Below are 22,599 nucleotides of genomic sequence, written 5' to 3'. Positions count from 1 at the left end.
AAAAAAAAAAAAATTTGCTCAGGAAAACAGAAACACATGTATACATTTTCTGTGTTTATGTTCAGAATATAAAGCTGTGTTAGCTGCTCATGGGTTCTTTAGTGGATTTATCGAGAAAAGTTTCTCTCGGATTTCCATGACAAGCTAAATTTTCAGGGTTTTGTTTGCTAATAGTGCAGATTACTTTTGAGATAGAAAATGGAGCTAGGCATAGTGGCTCATACCTATAACCCCAACACTAACCCAGGCCAAGACGAGAGTATGGCTATGGTTTTTAAGGCCACCCTGATCTACAGAATGAAACCCTGTCTTACCCAAACGACAGGATGCAGAGTAACCAGAACTCTTTTTTCAGATCTGTAGCCTCCTTTATATTACATCGTTGTGACTCAAGGGGTCTGTAACAAGCTCAAATTCAGATACAACTTGTTTGGCTTCTTCCCACTAATTGTCCAAGTTCCTGAGCGATGGTGTCAGTGACTGACCTCCAGCACTGACTGCTGGCCTCTCTGCTTAGTGGTTTGCATGGCCTATCTTCCTGTTGTCTGTATTCTGAAACCAGAAAGACCCTGACACAACCACCAGCATCCCGAGGCTAGGCAGAGCTACAGAACCTAGACTTCTCATCTCCTGGCCCCTCGCTGCCTACTCATGCTCAGGGGCCATGGCACTGGACTAATCTGCGGGTCGGTCCCTATCCTCTTCCACAGAAACTGGTACGGTGCAAGGCCTGTGCTGACGCTGGCTTACTTGATGAGAGCTTCCTAAGAAGATGTCTGAATTTTTATGGCCTTCTCATTCAGCTGATGCTGCGCATCCTGGACCCTGCGTATCCTGAGTAAGTGTGCTCTATCCTGAGTAAGTGTGCTCTTTGCTCTGCCTTGTCTTCACGGTGGCTACTGGGCTGTCTTAATTGTTCTTCAGTCATAACTAAATCCAGATCCTTACCTTGAGAATTTTTATAGTTATGCATAAATACATATGAAGCTAGATTAATATTTCCCCATGTGTTTTTAGTGGCTGTCAGTTTTAAAACTTTGCTATAACATTGGATGGCTAGAAAAGGAAGTTTATCAATTGGAAGCAAAGTGATAGAGGTGACAGGCTCCTAAACCTCCTAAGCACCAAGTCTCGGAGAGCCGAGGACACTGACAGTCACTGCTGTTGTTTAAGTCAGGACTCTTACGTTCATTGTGAATCCCCTAGGTCACAGGTATTGGTGAGGTTGGCCTTTGTTCCTAAAAGACAGGGAAAGCTTATATAAAGTATATGCTGGCTTTATCCACTCAGTATGAGTTACTTGAAATGACCAAATAGGACTAAATACGTTTCTTTCCCATTTTAACTACTGCCTTAAGTCTGGCAAGAAAGGAGATGAGGCGAACACTTACCAAAGCACCCAGGTCTCCCTCGTCCTTTCTGCACACCGAAGCTCACAGTTATTTCCCGGGTACTTTTTACACAGGTGTGTTACACAGTAAGGGCTGCTGTTTCCAAATGGGGTATTTGGAAGTACAACACCCCTGGTAATCAATGTACCATAATATCATTTGTAAGTTGTGGGTTTTTTTCTTCTCTACAGCGTAACACTGCCTTTGAATTCAGAAGTCCCCAAGGTATTTGCAGCATTGCCTGAGTTTTATGTAGAAGATGTTGCTGAATTTTTATTTTTTATTGTACAGTAAGTACTTCCCATACTATATGTTCTTCTGCTTATATAATGTGCATGGTGCTGAGAGCTGTGTTATGGTCACACAGCTGCGCTTCAGTCGGAAGTGGTGTAACTGTTTACCTGAATGCTGCTCAAAACTTGGAGAAGGAAACTCCATTCGCTCAGCAGCAGCTCATTCCAATACCATCTCCAGGACAGAGGCAGTGGCAAGGTCTCTGTGAAACCTGAGCAGTGTTTTATAATTGAACATGTTCTGGAGAAATGCCTCAGGAAATGTCCAAAACCAAAAATACCCACAGCTGTGTTTGAACCAAAACTGTCTCCATTTGTAAAAGTGGAGAAGCTGCATGAAGAACTGGTTTCATCTTGTCTGATACGTGGTGGGAGATAGGTATTTCGTTTGGATTTTTGTTTCCTAAAATCCTCATTTCACGGCTAGAGCCTTCACTGGCCTCTCAGGGAGACCCCTCAGGTCAGCTGCCCAGCGTGTGAAGGGCGCTGGACTCAATCCCCAGTGCCTCTCAAAACAAAACAAAACAAAGCCCTTCACATTTCAGTTGGAAACTGTGAGAGGTAAGTTCTCATCACCATAGCTTTATGGGAACGGTACTGGTTGGCAGAGGAATGTGTGTGAAATCTGGTTTCAAACGCAAAAGCAGGATAGTCCAGAAACAACATCCAAAGTTATACAAAGCAAATTTGTGTTATGTCCTAAAAGCTGCCCCCAGCCGAGCATGGTGGTGACACCTGTAATCCCAGCACCTGGAAGCTCACACAGGAGCATTGTGAGTTCCAGGCCAGCCTGGTCTACATAGTGAGCCGCTCCCTCAATCAGCAAAAGAACAGACAAGTTCTCTTCATGCAGACCCAGTCAGTAGTGGTAATGTGGATTTTTGAATAGCAAGAATTTTTTTTCTCAGCTTTTTTTTTTTTTGGTTTTTTTCGAGACAGGGTTTCTCTGTATAGCCCTGGCTGTCCTGGAACTCACTTTGTAGACCAGGCTGGCCTCGAACTCAGAAATTCGCCTGCCTCTGCCTCCCGAGTGCTGGGATTAAAGGCGTGCGCCACCACGCCCGGCTTTTTTTCTCAGCTTTTTATTGATTCTTTCTGTGTTTGACATCATGCACCCAGTCCCACTCATTTCTCCATCCCCTCTTATCCTCCCTCCACCCTTGCAGCCTCCCCTCCAAAGAAAATAGAAGACAGAAATAAAATATAAAAACATCTCATCATGGAAGCTACAGTGTGTCACACAGTGTGACTTCTGTCCTTACATCATTCCTTGCAAGTGTTCATTGAAATGAACACTTGTGCTTGGTTCGAGGCCCCTGGCTTCCTCTATACCATCAGTATTGGATCCTTAACAGGCCTCCTCTCAAATATCCTGTTGTTGCCCTGTGTCATGGAGGTCCTACAACTCTGGATCTGCAGGACCAGCCCTGTCATAGATGAGGTAGATTTTGGGGTGGGCCAAATCCAACATGGGTGTGGATGGTATATAAGTCATTGGGTAGCCTGCTGGCCTTCAGCTCTCCCGCATCCATACAGCCAGAGCCAGCTCTGCTGTGCTAGGAAGTTGATGTGGTGGGGACCCTCTCCCGGGTGCTGCAGGACCATACCTCTTCACAGCAGGCAGGTCAGAGCCAGCTCTCCCCAGGGCTGCAGGAATAGCAAGAGATTTAAAGGTGATTAAAGGTTCAATTGCTGAATAAACCCAGTGTGAGAATGTAAATAATCACATTTTAAAGTTTATTCTAAGCACAATAATATAAAAACTCTCACTTAAACATTTTACTTTCTTAAAATTCGAACTTTTTTTTTTTTTAATTGGGGCAGGTGGCTAGAGAGATGGAGATCAATTCCAGCAATCACGAGGTGGCTCACAACCACATATCCTAGGATCTGATGCCCTCTTCTGGCATGCAGGCATACATACAGAGAGAGCACTCATTTACAAAGATTGGGTGATGTTTGAGACAGGGTTTCTCTGTGTAGCCCTGGCTGTCCTGGAACTCATCTCTCTGTAGACCAGGCTGGCCTCGAACTCATCACTCTGTAGACCAGCCTGGCCTCTAACTCTAGAGATTCATCTCCCTTCACCTCCTGAGTTGTGGGATTAAAGGTGTGTGCCACCACTGCTTGGCAAAAAATATTTTAATTACATGTATTTATTTGTTTGTGCATGGGGTCCTTGAATGCTCCAGAGGTCCTGCTAACAATTGGGTCCTAGAGATGGAATTCAGGTTGTCCATTGTGAAGCTGGGCATGCTCATGCATTCCCATGATACCAGTATTGGGAAGTAGAGACAAATGATAACAAGTTCACAGCCAGCATATAGTGAATCTGAGGCCAGTTGAAGCTATTTAAAAGATCCTGTCTTTTAAAGTAAATAAACAAAACCCCCACTTTGGGACAGTGAAGATCTTTTTGTGAAGTTTCAGATTGGCCTTTGCTTACTTTCTAAAACACATTGCAGCCAACACTCAGGTTTGCTTTAAATCTGTGTGGCTTCAGTGTGCACGTTGTCTTGAACCATGCAGACGCACTCCAGCAGCCCTCCTCTGCTGTGCACTCCAGCACCCCTCCTCTGCTGTGCACTCCCAGTAGCCCCCTCTGCTGTGTACTCCTGCACCCCCTCTGCTGTGCACTCCTGCATCCCCTCTGCTGTGTACTCCTGCACCCCTCCTCTGCTGTACACTCCAGCACTCCCCCTCTGTTGTGTACTCCAGTACCCCCCTCTGCTGAATACTCCAGTACCCCCCTCTGCTGTGCACTCCAGTACCCCTCTGCTGTGTACTCCAGTAACCCCCCTCTGCTGTGCCCTGTCTCCTTCCCAGCCTAGTGAGCTTTCCAAGGTTCTGGTGGCTCACCATGTGTTTTTGCCTCTTTACAGATATTCTCCTCAGGTGCTTTATGAGCCCTGTACTCAGGACATTGTCATGTTCCTCGTTGTGATGCTGTGCAACCAGAACTACATCCGAAACCCTTACCTAGTGGCCAAACTGGTGGAGGTCATGTTTATGACCAACCCCTCTGTCCAGCCGAGAACTCAGAAGTTTTTTGAGATGATTGAGAACCATCCTCTCTCTACCAAATTGCTGGTACCTTCCCTCATGAAGTTCTATACAGGTAGGTTTCAGAGTGTGCCTTGTGGTCTGTGGTGATGTACTTGACACAAGGTTGTTTCAGAGCAAACTTAAATCTAAATCTGTGACCTAGATTCACAAATAGATAAATAGATAATCCTGCCATCAAGGCTTCAACATCTGCTTATGTAAATCACTTACTAGCCTCAGCTCGGAGCACAGGCTGTCGCATGCCTTCTCTCCGGCCTCTGAGAGCTCGCACTGGCCGCTGCGTGTGCAGACTTCTGATGATTTATAGTTTGTTGTTGTTATTCCAAGCTGATGTTTTCATCTGAGTTGTTAACCTGGTTCGTTTGCTGTTGAGTTTACAGAGTCTGATCTATAACACCATCCTGTGGCTGCCTTTTCAAAGAGAAGGAACAGTAGAGAATTTGCTAGAAGCATTCTGGGTCATCCTTGACTGCCACAGCAAGTTTGAGGCTAGTGTAAGCTTCTGAAAAGAAGAAAAAGGCAATAACAGAAGTGGTTGGGCTTCACCTGAGCCAGGGAGCTGAGCATTCTGGGGTTCTCTCAGAGTCTTCCCACGTTCATCAGTGTACCACATTCACTGAGCTCCTGGCATTTGCTAGGTACTGTTTGCTGTGCTCAGTTACACTTGGAAATGACAGGGCATGGAGAATGTACTAGAAAGAGAGGCTCCTTTTCTGGTCAGACTGTATTCCACATTTTGACTGTTTAACAAAATTTGACTTTTGAACTCTCTGGTTAATCTCTCCGTTAACAAAGGCACAATACTGGGCTAATGGAAGTTCCTGGTTTGTGGGTTCCTTGGGATATGCCCTGCCTTCTCATCTTGTATAGAATCTGTCACTTTCTGGCCATACAGTCAAGAGTCTGGCATTTAGTAGACCTTGCTGAGCTCTACAGAGAGTACAGCCTGTTGCTGTTGACTGGGGTGGCCTGTTTGAGGATTCCCAGTGTTCCCACTGCCTGTTTGGGCTCAGGGTTAGGCATTTCTCCCACCTTCTAAGGGGCTCTGGGGATCTGCCTACCTGCTTTTTCCCTTTGTCACTGTACTTTGTTACATACGATAAGTTTCTCCCTCCATCTTAGTCTCTCTTATGTCTAAAGCACTCACAGTCTTGAGTATCTTCATAACATTCTTTCTTTGGAGACAGTCCAGTGCACTGGCACACCTTTTGGGAAGGAAGGTCATGGTCTCCTAGCCATGTTCAGGATGAGCTCAGCATATTTAGGTACAAATGCCACATTGTGTGTATTCAGATCAGGAGCAGTATGGTTCAGTATACATTGCAGGTTGGAGACCAGCCTGATCTATATAGAGTTCTGGGCCAGTCAGGAATACTTAGTGAGACCCTGTGTCAAAAACAACCACCCAAAAATTTATTGAAAAATCCAAGTAATAGCCACATTCCACAGGAGGTATATATTAATATTAAATAATAGATTTTTTTGTTGAATCTAATTAGTATTCAGTTAGTGGTGTGGACTTGTAGCTTCATGGGGAGGGAGGGAGGGAGGGAGGGAGGGAGGGAGGGAGGATGAGAATGCACACACTGGGGTGCCTGAGGAGTATGTGGGTGGATAATATCATCCGCCCTTTCTCTCTTTCATGGATCACAGTGACCTCTGGCCTGAGCCCCTCCATGGTCATGGGTAGATGACACCTTTCCTAATAATAGTTGCCACTTGTGGTCACTTGATCCGAATAGCTGTGGAAAAGATGGGTGCTATAAATACCTCCATTTTCTAAGTGAGGAAACTGGAGCTTAGAAAGGTCAGGATGCTTGCAGAAGGTTAATTCCAGTGAGTGGCAGGTGCTCAGCAGCTGGACTCTAGCTTGTGCCTGGCCACTCTGCTGTTCTTCACCCTGCTGAAACTTCACAGTCTCCACAGGCCTGACCAGCACCCACCAAGAGCTGCCCGCTAGATCCTGTCCCTCCATAGGCTGCCCAAGATAGGACTTAGAGTTGTATATCCCAAGGTCAACTACAGCAACCAGCATCTCTCAGGACATAGCGCATAGGAGGTACTTATGTACAATCTTGTTTCAAAAATAAAATCAGACTTCAAAATAAGAGGCTTTTAAATGAGTCCTAACTGTCTTCCTTAAGGAAGACTTCCTTAGGAATCCCTGAGGCTCTGAAGGCTATGGCTGAATCAAGACTTATTTCCAGGCTCCTTCCTCATAGCTGGTTGGCTGCACAGAGGCAGGAGGCAGGGCAGACTCCACCTCTAATTTAGCAATATTTGTGTTGGGCCTACTATGAGAGGACCCCAAGATTCCTCATGGAGGCAGACATGGAAGAGCTGGAAGAGTTGGGGGCAGTAGATGTGAGAGAAAATGGGCTACTTCATGAAAGGTGGTCTAGGCAGAGCTCTGTGGGATGGATGCAGACATGAGCATCAGTTGATCTCTCTCAGCTGAGGAGTGACAGAAAAGGCAGTGAGGTGGACCTGGAAGGTGGCAGCAGGAAGCCTTGTTCAAGCTGGGCGTGGTGGCGCACATCTTTAGTCCCCGTGGTCAGCAGGCTGAGTCAGGAGGATCTATCTCTCTCAGATCAAGGCCAGCCTGGTCTACATGCTATGTCCAGGATAGGGTAGGGTAAGGCTTACGAGATTAGCGAGAGTCAGGTCCATTTAAGGACTTGGGAATTGGAACCTGAGCAATATGATTTTGAAGGACATTTAGGAGCAAATAAAGCAGAAATGTTGGGAGAGGGGTACTGATGGGCACTGGGCTAACTAGTGGCTTAGCATGGGGTGTGTCCGGGATGCAGCCCAGAGCAGGCGGCCTGAGATGACAGTGTAGCTAGCTGTGCTGGCCTGTGCAAGCTTTGCTGAATCACTGCTAACACTTCCTTCACGCTTTTATATAGTAAAGTGACACTAAATTCATCCAAAGAAGAGTTGGCTTAACAAGTATACATACGTACTGTCAGATCTTAACAAGTATACATAAATACTGTCAGGTCTTAGCATGCTAGGAACGTTTTAGACTTTTTCTTTTATTATTAAACAACAGACTTGGTTAATCTGATCCCCCGAGATCGCTCAAACACTGAACCACCAAACAGACAGCATACACCAGCTGATATGAGACTCCTAATACACATACAGTAGAGGACTTCCAGGTCTGTGTTCATCCAGAGATGAAGCATCTAACTCTAAAGAGACTAGAGGCCCCAGGGAGTTTAGAGGTCAGGTGGGGTGGGTGGGGAGGAGGTGTGGGGTATTCGGAGCAGTCAGAGGGTGGTTGGGGAGGGGCAGGAAATGGAGCTCAGTTGTCCTGCTCTGTCACTGCATCTGGAAGGTCAGAGAGGATGTGTGTCTGAGTCCCTTTATCTTTCCTCCTTAGATGTCGAGCATACTGGAGCCACCAGCGAGTTCTATGACAAGTTCACAATTCGCTATCACATTAGCACCATTTTTAAAAGCCTTTGGCAAAATATAGCTCACCATGGCACCTTCATGGAGGAGTTCAAGTGAGTATTGAGTCCTGATGGCACAGCTTGCTCTCCGGCAGAGCACCGCTGGGAGGGGAGGCTGCTGAAAGCCTGCCCAGCGGCTCCCTGTGGTTGCTTTCTGTTCCCATCCCTCTCACGTAACCACAAGACACTGCTCAGCGTGGACACCTACGTGATTGTCTGCTTACTTTAGAGTTGTTGACACTGGGAGTGGCTTACATGGCAGAATGTTCTGGAAAAATATTTATGTGAAGTGATTTTTGGGTTTTCTCTGAATTCTATCCTATTAAATGCAGTCATCTGACTGACTCAGAAATGTTAAGAAGCACTTGGGTTAAGGTGGCCACTTAATTCATTGGCTGTGCTTGTGTGCCAAGCCAAGTTAGTAACTCTCCATGTGCAAGCTTGACACTGCAGGGCCTGTGTAGGCCTGGTCAGTAGCCACTGTAGATTACTTGAGAGTCCTTAAGAAAGATGAACATTGAACCCTTGCTTTATCCACCAAAGGATGTTTAGTCCCATCGCATACCAGATCTTTCATCAGGCTAGCTGTCCTGTGTTAATTCAGTTAGTAGTCGGAATTGCTGACAACGTGAGCTGCATCTGTCCACACTGCTTTTTGAAAATGGAAGTCCTGGTGTCCCACATTCCTGAGTCTGAGGCCTTCTGTTCGTGTTCATGTTCCCCTCTCTTCCCAGCATGGACTTTCCACCCCTAGGTACACCTGCTGGGGACACTGGGCCTTCTCTTTTTGCCAATTCTCTATCAGTTTCAGAAGTTCACAGTTCACCAGTAAGTGCCTTCATTACTGCTCTCAGCAGGGTCCCCTTAGACTTGAAGCTTTGGGTCTATAATGTGAGTTCCTGTCTTCCTTTATTGATATTGTAGGACTAATTTTTCTCCACGTACCTTCTTTGTGAAAGGGGCAACTTTGTCAGTAACCTCCATCCCGTGTTTGGGTAATTCTCCGTGCTGGTCCTTTTCCAGCCTGGAAGAGGGTTTCCTCTACTTAAAACCACACAGCTTTGTACAGTGAACCTCTCCAGCAGGAAGGAGTTCAGCATTTGCTACTTTTTCACAGTGTAACTATGTAAATAGTTGCCAAGTATAAACTGCCAAGGAAATCAGCTCAGGAAATTGTGGACTATGTATCTGCTGGCTCCTACCAGCCACACAGTGCTGGTCCAGTTGCCACTCAAGTGAGCTTGTCACAGTGAATGGGAAGAGCAGTGAGGCTGAGCTCGGTGGCACCTGTCTGTCATCCCAGCACCCGCCATGATGCTGATGCAGGAGAGTAGTTCAGATATCAGCCTGGGGTAGGAGGAAGACCTTTCTCAAAACAAAACCACCACCGAGGGAGTAACGAAATCTAAGGAGGGAGTTGATTGGCAGTCCTTAAACTCCAGCTATGTCATCTGCAACAGGATTTGCAGTGCCACGGGGAGTCTGGTTGGTACCTGGGGAGGCTCACATTCTCTCTCGGTGCCAGCCAGGTGTTCACCACACACTGTCTTGTTGCCCTTTCAGTTCGGGAAAGCAGTTCGTTCGGTATATCAATATGCTGATAAATGACACAACCTTTTTATTGGATGAAAGCCTGGAGTCTCTGAAGCGGATCCATGAAGTGCAAGAAGAGATGAAGAACAAAGAACAGTGGGACCAGCTGCCTCGGGTGAGGACTGCCTCTGCGCCTGTGCGTGCTCCAGACTGGCGGGGGGTGGGGGTGGGGACGACACTAGGTCTGACTTTCTGCTGGGCCCTTTCCTACCTGTAGGTGTCTGTAAAGTAACATTTCAGGTTTGAGATAGGAAGAGATGATGCTTCTTAAAGCTTTTTATCTGAAGCTAAGGCGTGGTTCAGTGATAGAGTGCTTCCATAGCATGCTTATGGTCCCAGTAGTGCCCCAAACCCCCGGGAAGAAAAGTTCACTCTCTGCTTGAGAGTTTCAGGCAAGAATGTTCCTTATTTTACTAAGACTGGCTATCAGGCCTCCCCTCAAAGCCAGATTCTCATTGTCAAAACCAGTCTCATCGGTTGAGAGCACTTCACTGTTCTTCCAGGAGTCCCAACTTCAGTTCCCAGCACCAACAGCGGGCAGCTCACAGCTGCCTGTGAATCAGCTCTAATGGTCTGATGCCTCTGGCCTCATGGGACTCCTTCACACAATAATCTCACTCATGTACACACACATGGTTCTTGGTAACCTGGGGTGTCCTGACAACTCCCGGGAATGACATAGTGGGCTTGGGTTAGTTCAGAATCAAAGCAACTTTCCACAGGGTCCTGCCCCCATGGGGAGACCCTGGTGGGAAGGCGGGTGGTGCCGAGCTCACTGTGAGGCAGTGTTGAAGTCCTGTTGTTGAGTTAAAAACATCTTCACTATAGGACACTGAACATTTAAGAGAACTTTTTCACCCCTATGTGACACTGGTTCCCCTGGAATTCACAGAGCTCCACTTGCCTCTGCCTTCTGATTGGAGTTAAAAGTGTGTGGACCATAGCTTGGTTGGGGGAGGGGTGTCTCATCACAGGTATTCCTGCAGCTGTGATAAGAATTTCACATCTTGCTCCTTCCACAGCATTCTGCCTGGGGGGTCCATGAACTCCTGGCTCTCCCTGTAGCTGTGGCCCCAAACCCTTGCCTTTGCCGCTGTTGAGATAATGGTGGTTTTCCACTGGGTCCTGTGGTTCTCCAACTGTCTCTCGTCCGGACCCTGGGTTCATTTCTAAAAAGTCTTCAACCATCCTTAATATGTTAGACCTCCTATCCAGAAATGGCCAGTGTCCCATGCAGCCCCACCTCACTCTGCCTCTACTCCTGCCCCCTTCCCCTTCCCCGCCCCCACCCCTGCCCCACCTCTTCTCCCTCCTGTGTTATTTAGACCAGCTAATCTCCTAGAAGTTGATCTCTGGGCCTGAAGCCCATTCTCTGTCACCATCAGGCCATTTACTTGAGACAAATACTATTGATTCTTCCCTTAATGGATTTTTTTTTTTTAAAGCACAAGTTGTCTCTAAGGTCTGTTCACAGACAGCTTTTCCTTGACCCTTGACCCTTGACCCTGAGGTTCCTGACTGCCTTTCACTTCCTCATCTGTCCCCCAGCCTCAGAGCAATGGTAGCTCCAGAGCTCAGTCCTCTGCTTCTAAGTATGCCCCGCCCCTGCCCTCAGTAGGGCACTAGCAGGGTGCTGAAGCATATCTCTGTAAGAAACTGTTGTTCATTTAACACCAGCAATGTGTGTCAGTCTGTCCTATCTCCATCATTCTCACTCCCAACCCCCAACCCTGCTCCTCACACAGCCAAACACTCTCTGATGCCTCTGCTTGAAGTCACTGCCAGGTGATCTCATCTTTTCCAGGGCTTTAAATATCTGTATTTTAAAGACTGCAAAATATGGCTGTCTGCTTAGAGCGCTCCTGCCTGCAGGCCTGAGCAGTGTGGCCTGCTTTGCTTTGGCTGTCCCCTAATTGCCTCAGTCCTGACTTGTTCTCATTGTCCTTTAAGTCTCCTCTCTGAGTCACAATGACCTTAATCAATGGCAGCTTCATTCTACCCTGGTTGCCCATGATTAGTCTATGCCCCTTCCCCCATCTAGACGGTCTTTTATCTCCAGCTTTAGTTCAGTGGTGGGGCGCTTGCCCAGCATGCTTGAAGCTCTGGGTTCAGTCCCCAGTACCTTATCAACAGGATGTGGTTGTGACCCTGGAATGGCAGTACTTAGGATGTGGAGGCAGGAAGGTTAGGAGGAGTGTGGGGCCTCTTCCTTCTCCTTCCAGGTCACCATTCTGCATTACCCTCATTGTTGCAGGAGCACACTCTTGGCGTCCCAGCCTCCACCCTCAACAGTGCACATAGCCAAGGGGTGCCCCTTCTCACACAAAGGCTTGGCATCCTAGCGGGCTTGTGCAATTTTCTGCCCTTAGCTCCTGACCCCCTGACCCCCTCAGTCTACTTCCCTTCCAGCTACTCCCCTCCATTTGCCCCCTTCAGCTACTCCCCCCTCCAGCTACTCCCACACTTGCCTTTTTTTTTTTTCTTTTTAAGATTTATTTATTTATTATATGTAAGTACACTGTAGGTGTCCTCAGACACTCCAGAAGAGGGCATCAGATCTTGTTACGGATGGTTATGAGCCACCATGTGGTTGCTGAGATTTGAACTCTGGACCTTCGGAAGAGCAGTCGGGAGTTCTTACCCACTGAGCCATCTCACCAGCCCCCACACTGGCCTTTTCTACTTCCTCTTTGCATTCACTGCCCCTCTTCCCACAGTGCTGTTTACCCAGACTGAAAACCTGGCTGGGGCTTGCTGACCCCAACATCATTCTTGACCTTACTCTTCTCTCCCCAAAGCCTCCCCAATTCCCTGTCAGCCTTTCTGTGTGTCTATTCAAGGGGTGTGATACTTTGTAAAGTCTCCAACAGAGTTGGGAGTCTCTCTGAGCCATTGCTGTGTTTCAGTCCCATGCCTAAGGACATACCATAGAGGGGAGAGACAGCTCAGCATAGCCTCCAGCACCCTGAGGTGGTCTCTTCCCACTAAGATACCTGTGCTGGGGGGAGAGGAGCCAGAGCCTTGGCTACTTACTATGAAGGGAAGAATTCAAGACCAGCCATCCAAGAGCAAAGTGAGTGAGGTATTAAGATAAGGGTGTTGTCTGCATCCTTTATCCTGCATCCTTTAGATCTGAGCACAGACATTTGGAGAGAGGGCTCTCTTAGGTGATTTTCTATTTTCAGCTGTGAGCCTGGCCGTTAATCTTAGATACTTCAAAATGGAGATTTCATGTGTGTGTCTGGGTGTGCATTTCTGTGGCTTAAATTCAGTGCTATAATTTGCAAGGAATAAAGTTTAGTATTTAAAATTGAAATAAAATATATGAATAAAGGGCTGGAGAGAGGACTCAGGTTTATTTCCCAGCAGCTGCATCCCAGCCCCAGGAGATCTGACGGCCCTCTGTGACCTCCTTGGGTACCAGGCACGCACATGGTATGCTAACATACATAGGCAAAACACTCATACACATGAAAGATAAGACGTATGTATATACATGCGTGCACACATGTACAAGGTTTGCTTATTTCTTATCCTAAAATAATTTTATTGTGTAAATGTAATTTTAACGTGATTTTATGAGGTTCACTGCTTAAATGTAAGGGTGAGAGAAGCTGTGAACACAGTTTAACTCAAGGCAGCCCACACTCTGACCCTAAGCAAGAACAGTTTGTTGTTCTAATATTTTTGAGATGTCTTTTGTCCAGAGCACTAGTGTCTATAGGAAATTTCGTTTGATCAGTTGTATTGAAGTTTCAGGCTGGTTCCAGAATACAACTTCTTTTCTTTTTCTCTTTCCGTGTCCCCTTAATATTCCCTGTCTGTCTGTCTTGCCTCTAGACTAAGCCTACATAATATCTGCAAAGGAAGGATGGGACACTCAAAATTACACTGAGGCCATTGAGGCCTGGCTGTTCCTGTGTCCTTCCTGGTGCAGCTTCCTCTCAATAGGCTCATTCTTGACCCTGGAGAAGGGGGCAGTTCACCAGCCTGCTGCAGAGTCTCCGCCAGGCACGGGTTGCAACAGCAGCCCAGAGGGTACTTACTGGGCTGTAGCTGCCATTCCAGCTGTTTGCCCTTCCCCTGGGGTGGGGGCTGAAGCCAGGCGTGATGGCACCCAGTTGTAATCCCACTGCTGAGGTGGTGGTGACCGTGAGCCTTCAGGCTTGCTGGCCAGTTAGCCATGTCTACTTGGCATGTTCCAGGCTGGTGAGAGAAACTGTAAAAAAGGGGAAAAAAAAAGTTTGGGGTGGGAGGACCGAAGAACAAGACCCAAGGTTGTCCTCTGGCCTTGACATGCATACCTGCATGCATAACAATAGCAAAATTACAGTTAAGAAATAACAATGAGGGCTGGAGAGATGGCTCAGTGGTTAAGAGCACCGACTGCTCTTCTGAAGGTCCTGAGTTCAAATCCCAGCAACCACATGGTGGCTCACAACCATCCGTAATGAGATCTGACGCCCTCTTCTGGTGCATTTGAAGACAGCTACAGTGTACTTAGATATAATAATAAATAAATCTTTAAAAAAAAAAGATTAAAAAAAAAAGGAAATACAATGAAAATAATGTTATGGTTGGGGCACCACACATGAGGAGCTGTATTAAAGGGGGGGGCACAACACTGGGAAGGTTGAGAATGACTGGTCTAACTCATCCTCCCAGGAACTAATGGTGCCTGTTATGGTTGCGAACACTGATGCTCAGAGAGATCAGCAATGGGCTCAGTGGTAGAGCCTGTGTTTAGCATGGGCCAGGACTGGGTGTAACCCAAAGGTATCAAGGCCATCAGAGGACCCATCCTGGAAGGAGCAAGCATGGGCTGTGTGATCAGTGTGCTGGTGTGGCCGTTACCTCTGTTTCAGAGTGCACTGGCCTGTCACCCTCTGCAGCTGTAAGCCGGCCATGTTTCTCCCTCACACGTGGCCAAGTATTCTGACTGACTGGCTGGTACTGAGATTCCTTGGCAACTGTTTAATGTTTCCCAGGATCAGCAGCAGGCCCGGCAGTCTCAGCTTGCTCAGGACGAGCGTGTTTCCCGTTCTTACCTTGCCCTGGCAACTGAAACCGTGGATATGTTCCATCTCCTCACCAAGCAAGTCCAGAAGCCGTTCCTGAGGCCAGTGAGTAGAAACTGGGGTGCTTGTGTGATCTTTAAGCAAGTCCAGAAGCCGTTCCTGAGGCCAGTGAGTAGAAACTGAGGTGCTTGTGTGATCTTTAAGGTGCTGGGTACAGGACTTATAACTACAGCAACCAGTGAGTGAAATTCTAATTTTGTTCCCAGTTACATCTATTGGTCCACATCACCTGGTACTCTATAGGACTGAAGTGAAGCCCCTTAACATATACTCTAAAATGCTCACTTCAAGATTGTTCTTTTCTGATTACACAGCACATTTGGATCAGGATTTGTGACACAATTTCATTGTTACCGAATTCTCTGTTTTCTATATCAGAAAAGTATAAGGTAACAAATTATGATTTGGAGGACATTAAGTAGAATAATAGGTAAAAGATGCTTGCTGCTTTTAAAAGAGCTTTGTAGCAGCATTGAGGGAGCCAAGGGCTCCTGGGAACTATGACTGAGGCTCACTATGACCTGATTGCTGAAACTCCAGGCCCAGTCCTGTTCCGAGATTGAGAGTGAGCAGTGTAATGGGGACCCCACCCCAGTAAGGAGTACCTGTGAGGTACCCTATGGGGTAGCACTGCGCGGGGAGCCGAGGTCCATCTGCATCTGTTTGCACGTGTGCAGCTTTACTTTTGGAGTGGGGGTAACTTTACTGTGATTCCTCTGGTTCTCTGTGCTTCCTCATTGCTCTGCGACAGGAGTCACTGTGTTGCCTCCAGCAGAGGCACTGTCACACAGGGGCCTGTCTATAGCTTGAGATCTGGGCCTTTTCCTGTTTCTTGATAAGCAGATGTCAGCATAGCAGCAGAAGCAAGTGGGAAGCAGCTCACCGTCCACATTCCTGCTCCCTTGAGGATGTGTAAAAGGGATTTACTGTCATTTCCTCCAAAGGCTAGAGATAAGTCGGTTAAAGATGTTGGAGACTGTGTCTTAGGCAACTTCTCAGCTGTGCTCCTGTGATAGTCTGGGCATGGACAAGACTGCTTTTCCAAAAGAATGACCACATTCAAATAAAACTTTATTTACAGAAGGAAGTCTGACTGGAATTGACTATACATAGTGTTTTGTCCTCGTGTGTGGGTGTGTTGGGGACGGTGTATGCTGTGTTTGCCAGCGCCTTTGGTGGTCAAAAGAGGGCGTTAAGACTCCCTGGAGCCGGAATTACCCACTCTTAGGAGCTCGCTGATGTTGGTGCTGGGAACCAGAGCGTGTGTCCTCTGGAAGAGAAGCAAGTTTCCTTAAAAGCCAAGTCATCTCTTCAGCCCGCCTGCATTTCTGCCCTCCTTCCTTGGCTCACTTAAGCACTTTTTCAGTCCCCAGCTTTCCAACGCTGGGCTAAAACCATGATTTCTACCACAGGAAGCTGGTGAGATTTGTATGAACCCAGTCACTGCATGAGGACCTCATTAGTTAAGGAATCTTTTGGGTGGTCAGTATTTAATGTCTGGTTTACAGCAGCTGTCTCTGAGCTCAGAAGCCATGTCTGTCCCAGCTGTAGGGTGTACTGTTGGCCTACCGACTCTTGAGGGCTATTTGTTCTTAATATCCTGTCAGTTTAATTCATCACAGTAACAAGACTTACGATGTTAACAAATGTCACCGTCTTCTCTCTCTTCAGTAAGTAGATTAGAACAACATGTGCTTGACTGTTGGGGACTTGAGAAGTTTATGGGGAAATGTGAGGCTTCCCAGCCGCAGTGACAGGACAGCGAGGGCCTCTGTCCTCTCCCTGCTTCTCTGTGACTTTGGAGTGATATTCTAAGAGAAAGTCTCTTTCCAGAAGACTTCTGTGGGCATTCATCTCGATTCACTCAGACAGCTCCATTGTAGGAGTTTTCAGATCAATGGTGGGGAAAATGTTTGATTCCAATGCTTTCTTTAGCTTGTGCTACAGCTCAGCACAATTCAGGGGTGCTTTGAAGACTGAACAGCCTATTCCCAGGCCTCCACTCCGGTGGGAGCTTCTGGGCCTTGACCGTCCTGTTATCCTTCATTTCCTAGGAGCTTGGTCCCCGATTAGCAGCCATGCTGAACTTTAACCTGCAGCAGCTCTGCGGACCCAAGTGCCGGGACCTGAAAGTTGAAAACCCAGAGAAGTATGGTTTTGAGCCAAAGAAGCTGTTGGACCAACTGACGGATATTTATTTACAGCTGGACTGTGCTCGCTTTGCTAAAGCCATCGCCGATGACCAGGTGAGCACGGAGGAGGCCCATCTCATCAGGAGGCCTGGCTCTGAGCCGTGTGGTTGGCATCTGTGGTCTGCACCTTCACAGCAAACCTTGTGTGTATGTGTGTTGTCTCCCCCAACCCCCTCCACTGTGTGTGTGTGTAAGTTCTCCACACCTCAAAGGAAGTAAAAGCAGGAATTTTAAAGTCTCTTTTTCAGAAGTTGTTAATGCAGTGACATGAAGCAGAGGACCACATCTGGTCCAGGAGATGAACTGATGCTTCCTTAGGAGTAAAGAGCAGAGCTGGTCCCCTAATCCCTCACACCCCCACATAGGTTCTATTTCCAAACTCTGCAGTGTCAGGAAATGCAGGTCTTCCCAAGTGCCCTGCTTGCCAGCTGCCATGAATACATGGCCTCCAAGCCAACACCTGCCTCTTCTCCTTCATCGAAGAGCTTTGGGGATCAGGTCAGCTCATGTTCACACAGCCTCCAGTACAGGCCTTCCCTCTGTGATGTCACAGAAGGGGATCCTGTTGACTGTCCTGGTGGCACAAGCCTGTATCCCAAATACTCAGGAGACTGGAAACAGGTTGGTCACAAGTTCAAGGCTAACCTGGACTAAACTGAGACCATCCATAAAAACAGAATTGAGCTGGGAGTGTAGTTCACCGGTAGAGCACCTGGACGTGCAAAGTTCTAGGCTCAACCCTTAGTCCAGCCAAAGACTTTTACAGAGAAACAGGAAGGGTTCCTTCCCACCAGACGCTTCTGGTAGCGTCTGTTTTCTTCCCAGGGTCTAACCCTGTACCCATATTCTCACCCTCTACCTAAATGTTCAGAATGTGGTATATTGCTTCCCATGTCACTCACTCTGTATGCACAACATATGTTACCCATCCTCAGAACTCTCAAAAGGTCACTGCCTATAGCTAATTCAAAGGAGTAATGTTAAAACACAAGAGTTGTATATATACTCCTGTTTTCTTAGGGTTTTTTTGGTTTTGGTTTGGTTGGTTTGGTTTTTTGAGACAGGCTGGCCTTGAACCCAGGATCCTCCAATGTCAGCCTCCCAAGTGCTAGAATCGCAGGTGTGTGTTGACCATACACTGCCTTTTTAACTACAGCTTTATTGCACACTTATTCATGTGTCGGTGCTTCTTGTTTCTTACTGTTTGGGACGCTTGGGACGCTGTCTCGCTGTGTAGCTGGTTGCCTCCCCAGAGTTGGGGTTCCAGGTGTGGACAGGGGAGGGAAGGGTGGATATGCAGAGGAAGCAGGCCTATGTGGTTATTTAGAAATGGAAGCTTTAAAATGTAAGACTCGGGAGGCAGGGACAGGCAAACTTTTGAATTCAGTACCAGCCTGGTCTATATAAAAGGTTCCAAGCCAACCAGGGCTCCATACTGAGATCGTCTCTCATTAAAAAGAAAGAAGGCAGATGGATTAAGGAGTTTAACCCACTGCTGGAAAGAGATGAGTCTGTGTGGATCCTGCTCACAAGGTCACAAGATGAGCACCACGCTCAGCAGAGGCCCCACAGTGAAGCAGAAGCCCCTGCAGGCCCTGTCACCGGCCCTTGCTCTTACATTGGGGAGTGGAGGGGGACATCTGGCATCCAGCTCCTCCTTGTGCCATCACCAAATCTCGTGTGCAGCCTCACAGGCCAGAGAGGGAAAGTAGGCGTTTGAAGGTGGAGTCTTCACTTGAGCAAATTCATGGACCTTTGTTTACTTGATGGTGTGGCTTGGTTTTGGTTTTCGTTCTGTGGTTGCCTGGTGTGATTAGAGACTGTGCTTGTGTCCCAGGGCCTCAGGGGACCCACTCTCTTTGTATCATGTCCTAAGTCAGCAAGTAGGCACTTTGAAACATGCATGCTTGTGTCTTTTGTGGGGTTGGTGATTGTTACACTGTAGATCTCTCAGAGGTAAGTCACTGTCCATGTCACACCTGCATAATCTAGTTTGGGCAGGTTAGGGATTTACATAAGACTACATGACTGGGGGCTGGAGATACGGCTCAGCAGGTAAGAGCACTGACTGCTCTTCTGAATGACCTGAGTTCAAACCCCAGCAACATGGTGGCTCACAACCATCCATAATGAGATCTAATACCCTCTTCTGGAGTGTCTGAAAACAGCTACAGTGTACTTACATATAATAAATAAATAAATCTTTAAAACAAAAAAAAAAAGAAGAAAATAAAAAAAGACTGCCTGGCTGGGCATGGTGGCGAATGCCTTTAATCCCAGCACTTGGGAGGCAGAGGCAGGTGGATTTCTGAGTTCGAGGCCAGGCTGGTCTACAGAGTGAGTTCCGGGACAGCCAGGGCTATACAGAGAAACCCTGTCTCGAAAAACCAAAAAAAAAAAAAAAGACTGCCTGACTGGGAGGTAATTGGACCTGAATTTGTGTCTAGGTTTGTCTAGGTATGTTGTCAACTGTTCTCACTTCTACAAATGATATCAATCACCTGCTTATAGGAGGGGTTCAGTGCTGTGGGAAATGTGGCATTAGGAAGTGTTGGAATCAGTGAGTGACGATGCTCAGCTGTTGCCTGGTGATTGGGCTTAATGTGATCTGTTGAGTATGGCCTCACCGTGTAGCCTGCGCTAGGAGGGAAGGAAGGAGTACACGTGTGACAGCCACCATGTGATGGCCACCATGCCCACTCACGTGAGCCTAGGGAACCAGCGGTGCCTAGAGCAAAGCTCCCCTCTAAGTACAGACAGTAATGGGCCAGTGACCTGTGCTTGGTTTGCAGCTGTGCTCACCATTATGTAAGAAAAGCAGAATTTATCTTCTCTCATGGGCTCCCAGGGAACAGTGGTCGACACAAACTGAAATAACCTCAATCTTTTTCTCTTTTTAGTGGCTAAATTTTATAACAAATGCTTGCTAACTCCTAAAGTTAAAAACTTCCTGCTTTCCTGGGTCCTGCAGCTTTCTCCACAGATGACCTTGGCACATGTGATTCTGTCTCTGAGCGTCTGTAACTGTATCCAGTGCACCCTTGCACATGGTACAGTGTAGAGGAGAAGATGGGAATACAGAATGTATGATTACAGCCGTTAGGAGCGAAGGATCACACAGACTGCACTTGGCCATTTCTGATGCATTTTCTTCTCAAGTGTAATCTCACGTGACCTTTCCTTGTGTGCAGCGATCCTACAGCAAGGAACTGTTTGAAGAAGTCATTTCAAAGATGCGGAAGGCAGGAATCAAATCCACCATCGCAATAGAGAAGTTTAAGCTTCTTGCAGAGAAAGTGGAGGAAATTGTGGCAAAGAATGCGCGGGCAGAAATAGACTACAGCGATGCCCCGGACGAGTTCAGAGGCAAGTCCACATGTTCATGCAGGGTAACTTGGAGTGTGTGACATTAAGAGGGCTGTCTTGGTCACTGTTTCATTCCTGTAAAGCTATCCCACGATCAAGGCAACCCTTTAAGAGAAAGCATTTAATTGGAAGCTTGCTTACAGTTTCAGAGGGTGAATGCACGATCAGGATAGCAGGGAGCATGGCGACAGGTAGGCAGGCAGGCGTAGAGCTGAGAGCTCACGTGCAGATTCCCAGGCAGGGAGGCAAGCTTCCAGAGAGAGTGCAAGTAGGCTTGGTGTGGGGTTTGAAACCTCAAAGTCCACTCCCAGTGACAAATCTCCATCAAGGCCACACCCATTCCAACAAGACCACACCTCCTAACCCTTTTGAAACTGGTCTGTTAACTGGGGAGTCATTCTCACCCAGACCACCACAGGGCGGCCACCGTCTGTGTTTCTTGTTTTTTTTTGTTTGTTTGGTTTGGTTTGGTTTTTTTGAGACAGGGTTTCTCTGTGTAGCCGTCTGTGTTTCTTGATTGTGTGATGCTATAGCTGATTCTTGAGAGTTGTCTAAAATTATGTGTACAAATTGTAGTGAATATTGTAGATTAAAATATTGAACATCCAAGGCTGGAGAGATGGCTCATCAGTTAAAAGCACTGACTGCTCATCCATAAGTCCTGAGTTCAATTCCCAGCACCCACATGGTGGCTCACAAGCATCCGTAATGGAATCCAGCGCCCTCTTCTGGTGTGTCTGAGGACAGTGACAGTGTCCATCCTACGTTAACCATCCCCAGTGTGGTTTCATCAGATGCCCAGGAACGCTTTAAAGGCAGTTCTGCCATTATCAGGAAGGAGTCTGGATTCCAAGGCAAAGGGTTCGGCCCTGGGCCTGTTGCCTGGCTGTCTGTCTTTGCTCTTTTCTCCTCCCAGCAGCAGTGACAGAAGGCAGGGCAAGGCCTTCATCTGCCTTCATTATTTGCTGCCTTCCTTTACTGAGGGGCTTGAGGGGCTGCTTACCCCACAGCTCTCCCCGAGACTGTCGTTGGTAGGAACCATCTGCTTTTGTTCTTCAGGGTTAGTGTATTCTGCTGTCTCCACAGACCCTCTGATGGACACCCTGATGACTGATCCCGTGAGACTGCCCTCTGGTACCATCATGGACCGTTCTATCATCCTGCGGCATCTGCTCAACTCCCCCACCGACCCCTTCAACCGCCAGATGCTGACTGAGAGCATGCTGGAACCAGGTAGGAGGCCCAGCTTGCCTTGGGAGCGGGGCCAGGGAGTGCAGCTAGACCCTGAGGGAGATTGAGAGCAGGCCGATGCCTGGAGGCCTGTAATCCCAGCTACTGGGGTGGAGGAAGCAGAAGGGAATAGCCTGTTCATGGCAAGTCTAGCCAGTGTAGTTGCAACACTGTCTCAAACAAAAAAGAAAAGATGGCTGGGCCTGCACAGAGCCCTTGCCCTACTGTGTACATTCCCAGACTCAGTCCCCAGCACCACCACCAGGAAGAGGGACATTGGATCCAGGAAGTACCCAAAAGGCACAGAGCACTCAGCTCACTTTGGCTGTAAATGTTTTCCTGTTCATGGCTGTTCCTTCTGCAGTCCTCCGTGCCCTTAGGGAATGAACTCTGTAGACTTTCTGTCCACTTAGACAGAACTGCAAGTGGAAGATCCTGTCACCTGGGCCCTTAATCCCCTGTGCTTTCTCCCTCAGTGCCAGAGCTAAAGGAGCAGATTCAGGCCTGGATGAGAGAGAAGCAGAGCAGTGACCACTAAGGCCCCATCACTCCTCAGCTGGAAGCCACCACGCCAGCCAGCCAGGCCAAGGCGGCATCTGCCTGAGGCTGCAGCTACAGCCTGGAACTAGATGTGGCCAGATCTGAGAGCCCATCCTGTGACCAAACAGTGGAGATCTGAGGGGATGACGAGAAGAGGATTCCTGTACATATATTTAAGTGACAACAGTCAAAGCTTGAGGGACGAGTTTACGATGGCTCGTGTAGTAAAGCGCACCCTTCGCCTGTCGCTACCTGGGGCTGTGGCAGCGAAAGTGTTTAGTGACAAGTGGGTCTGGGCAGCTCCCCCTGAGCTTACATTTTTTGTTTTTTTGGTTTTTTTTTTTTTTTTTTTTTTTTTTTTTTTTTTTTTTTTTTTTTTTTTTTTTTTT

The 22,599-nt window shown here is 47.5% G+C and overlaps 1 protein-coding gene across 2 annotated transcripts in view; it reads left to right on the top strand.

Annotated features, from left to right (window-relative positions):
* The window catches only part of Ube4b (ubiquitination factor E4B), a 91,639-nt gene extending 69,046 nt beyond the window's left edge, over window positions 1–22,593 (top strand). For both annotated transcript variants that reach the window (XM_021199526.2, XM_029539503.1), the window contains 10 exons: window positions 711–838; window positions 1,583–1,681; window positions 4,567–4,802; window positions 8,139–8,265; window positions 9,775–9,919; window positions 14,793–14,927; window positions 16,937–17,128; window positions 20,266–20,440; window positions 21,527–21,673; window positions 22,147–22,593. In XM_021199526.2, coding sequence (XP_021055185.1) covers window positions 711–838; window positions 1,583–1,681; window positions 4,567–4,802; window positions 8,139–8,265; window positions 9,775–9,919; window positions 14,793–14,927; window positions 16,937–17,128; window positions 20,266–20,440; window positions 21,527–21,673; window positions 22,147–22,208 — 1,446 coding nt within the window. In that variant the 3' untranslated portion in view covers window positions 22,209–22,593. The remainder of the gene's footprint in view (window positions 1–710; window positions 839–1,582; window positions 1,682–4,566; window positions 4,803–8,138; window positions 8,266–9,774; window positions 9,920–14,792; window positions 14,928–16,936; window positions 17,129–20,265; window positions 20,441–21,526; window positions 21,674–22,146) is intronic.
* The last annotated feature ends 6 nt before the right edge of the window (window positions 22,594–22,599 follow it).

This window comes from Mus pahari, chromosome 6, assembly GCF_900095145.1.
Source record: "Mus pahari chromosome 6, PAHARI_EIJ_v1.1, whole genome shotgun sequence".
NCBI classification, from domain to species: Eukaryota; Metazoa; Chordata; class Mammalia; order Rodentia; family Muridae; genus Mus; species Mus pahari.
The sequence above is the reverse complement of the archived record's forward strand: the minus strand, read 5'-3'. Positions and strand labels throughout refer to the sequence as shown.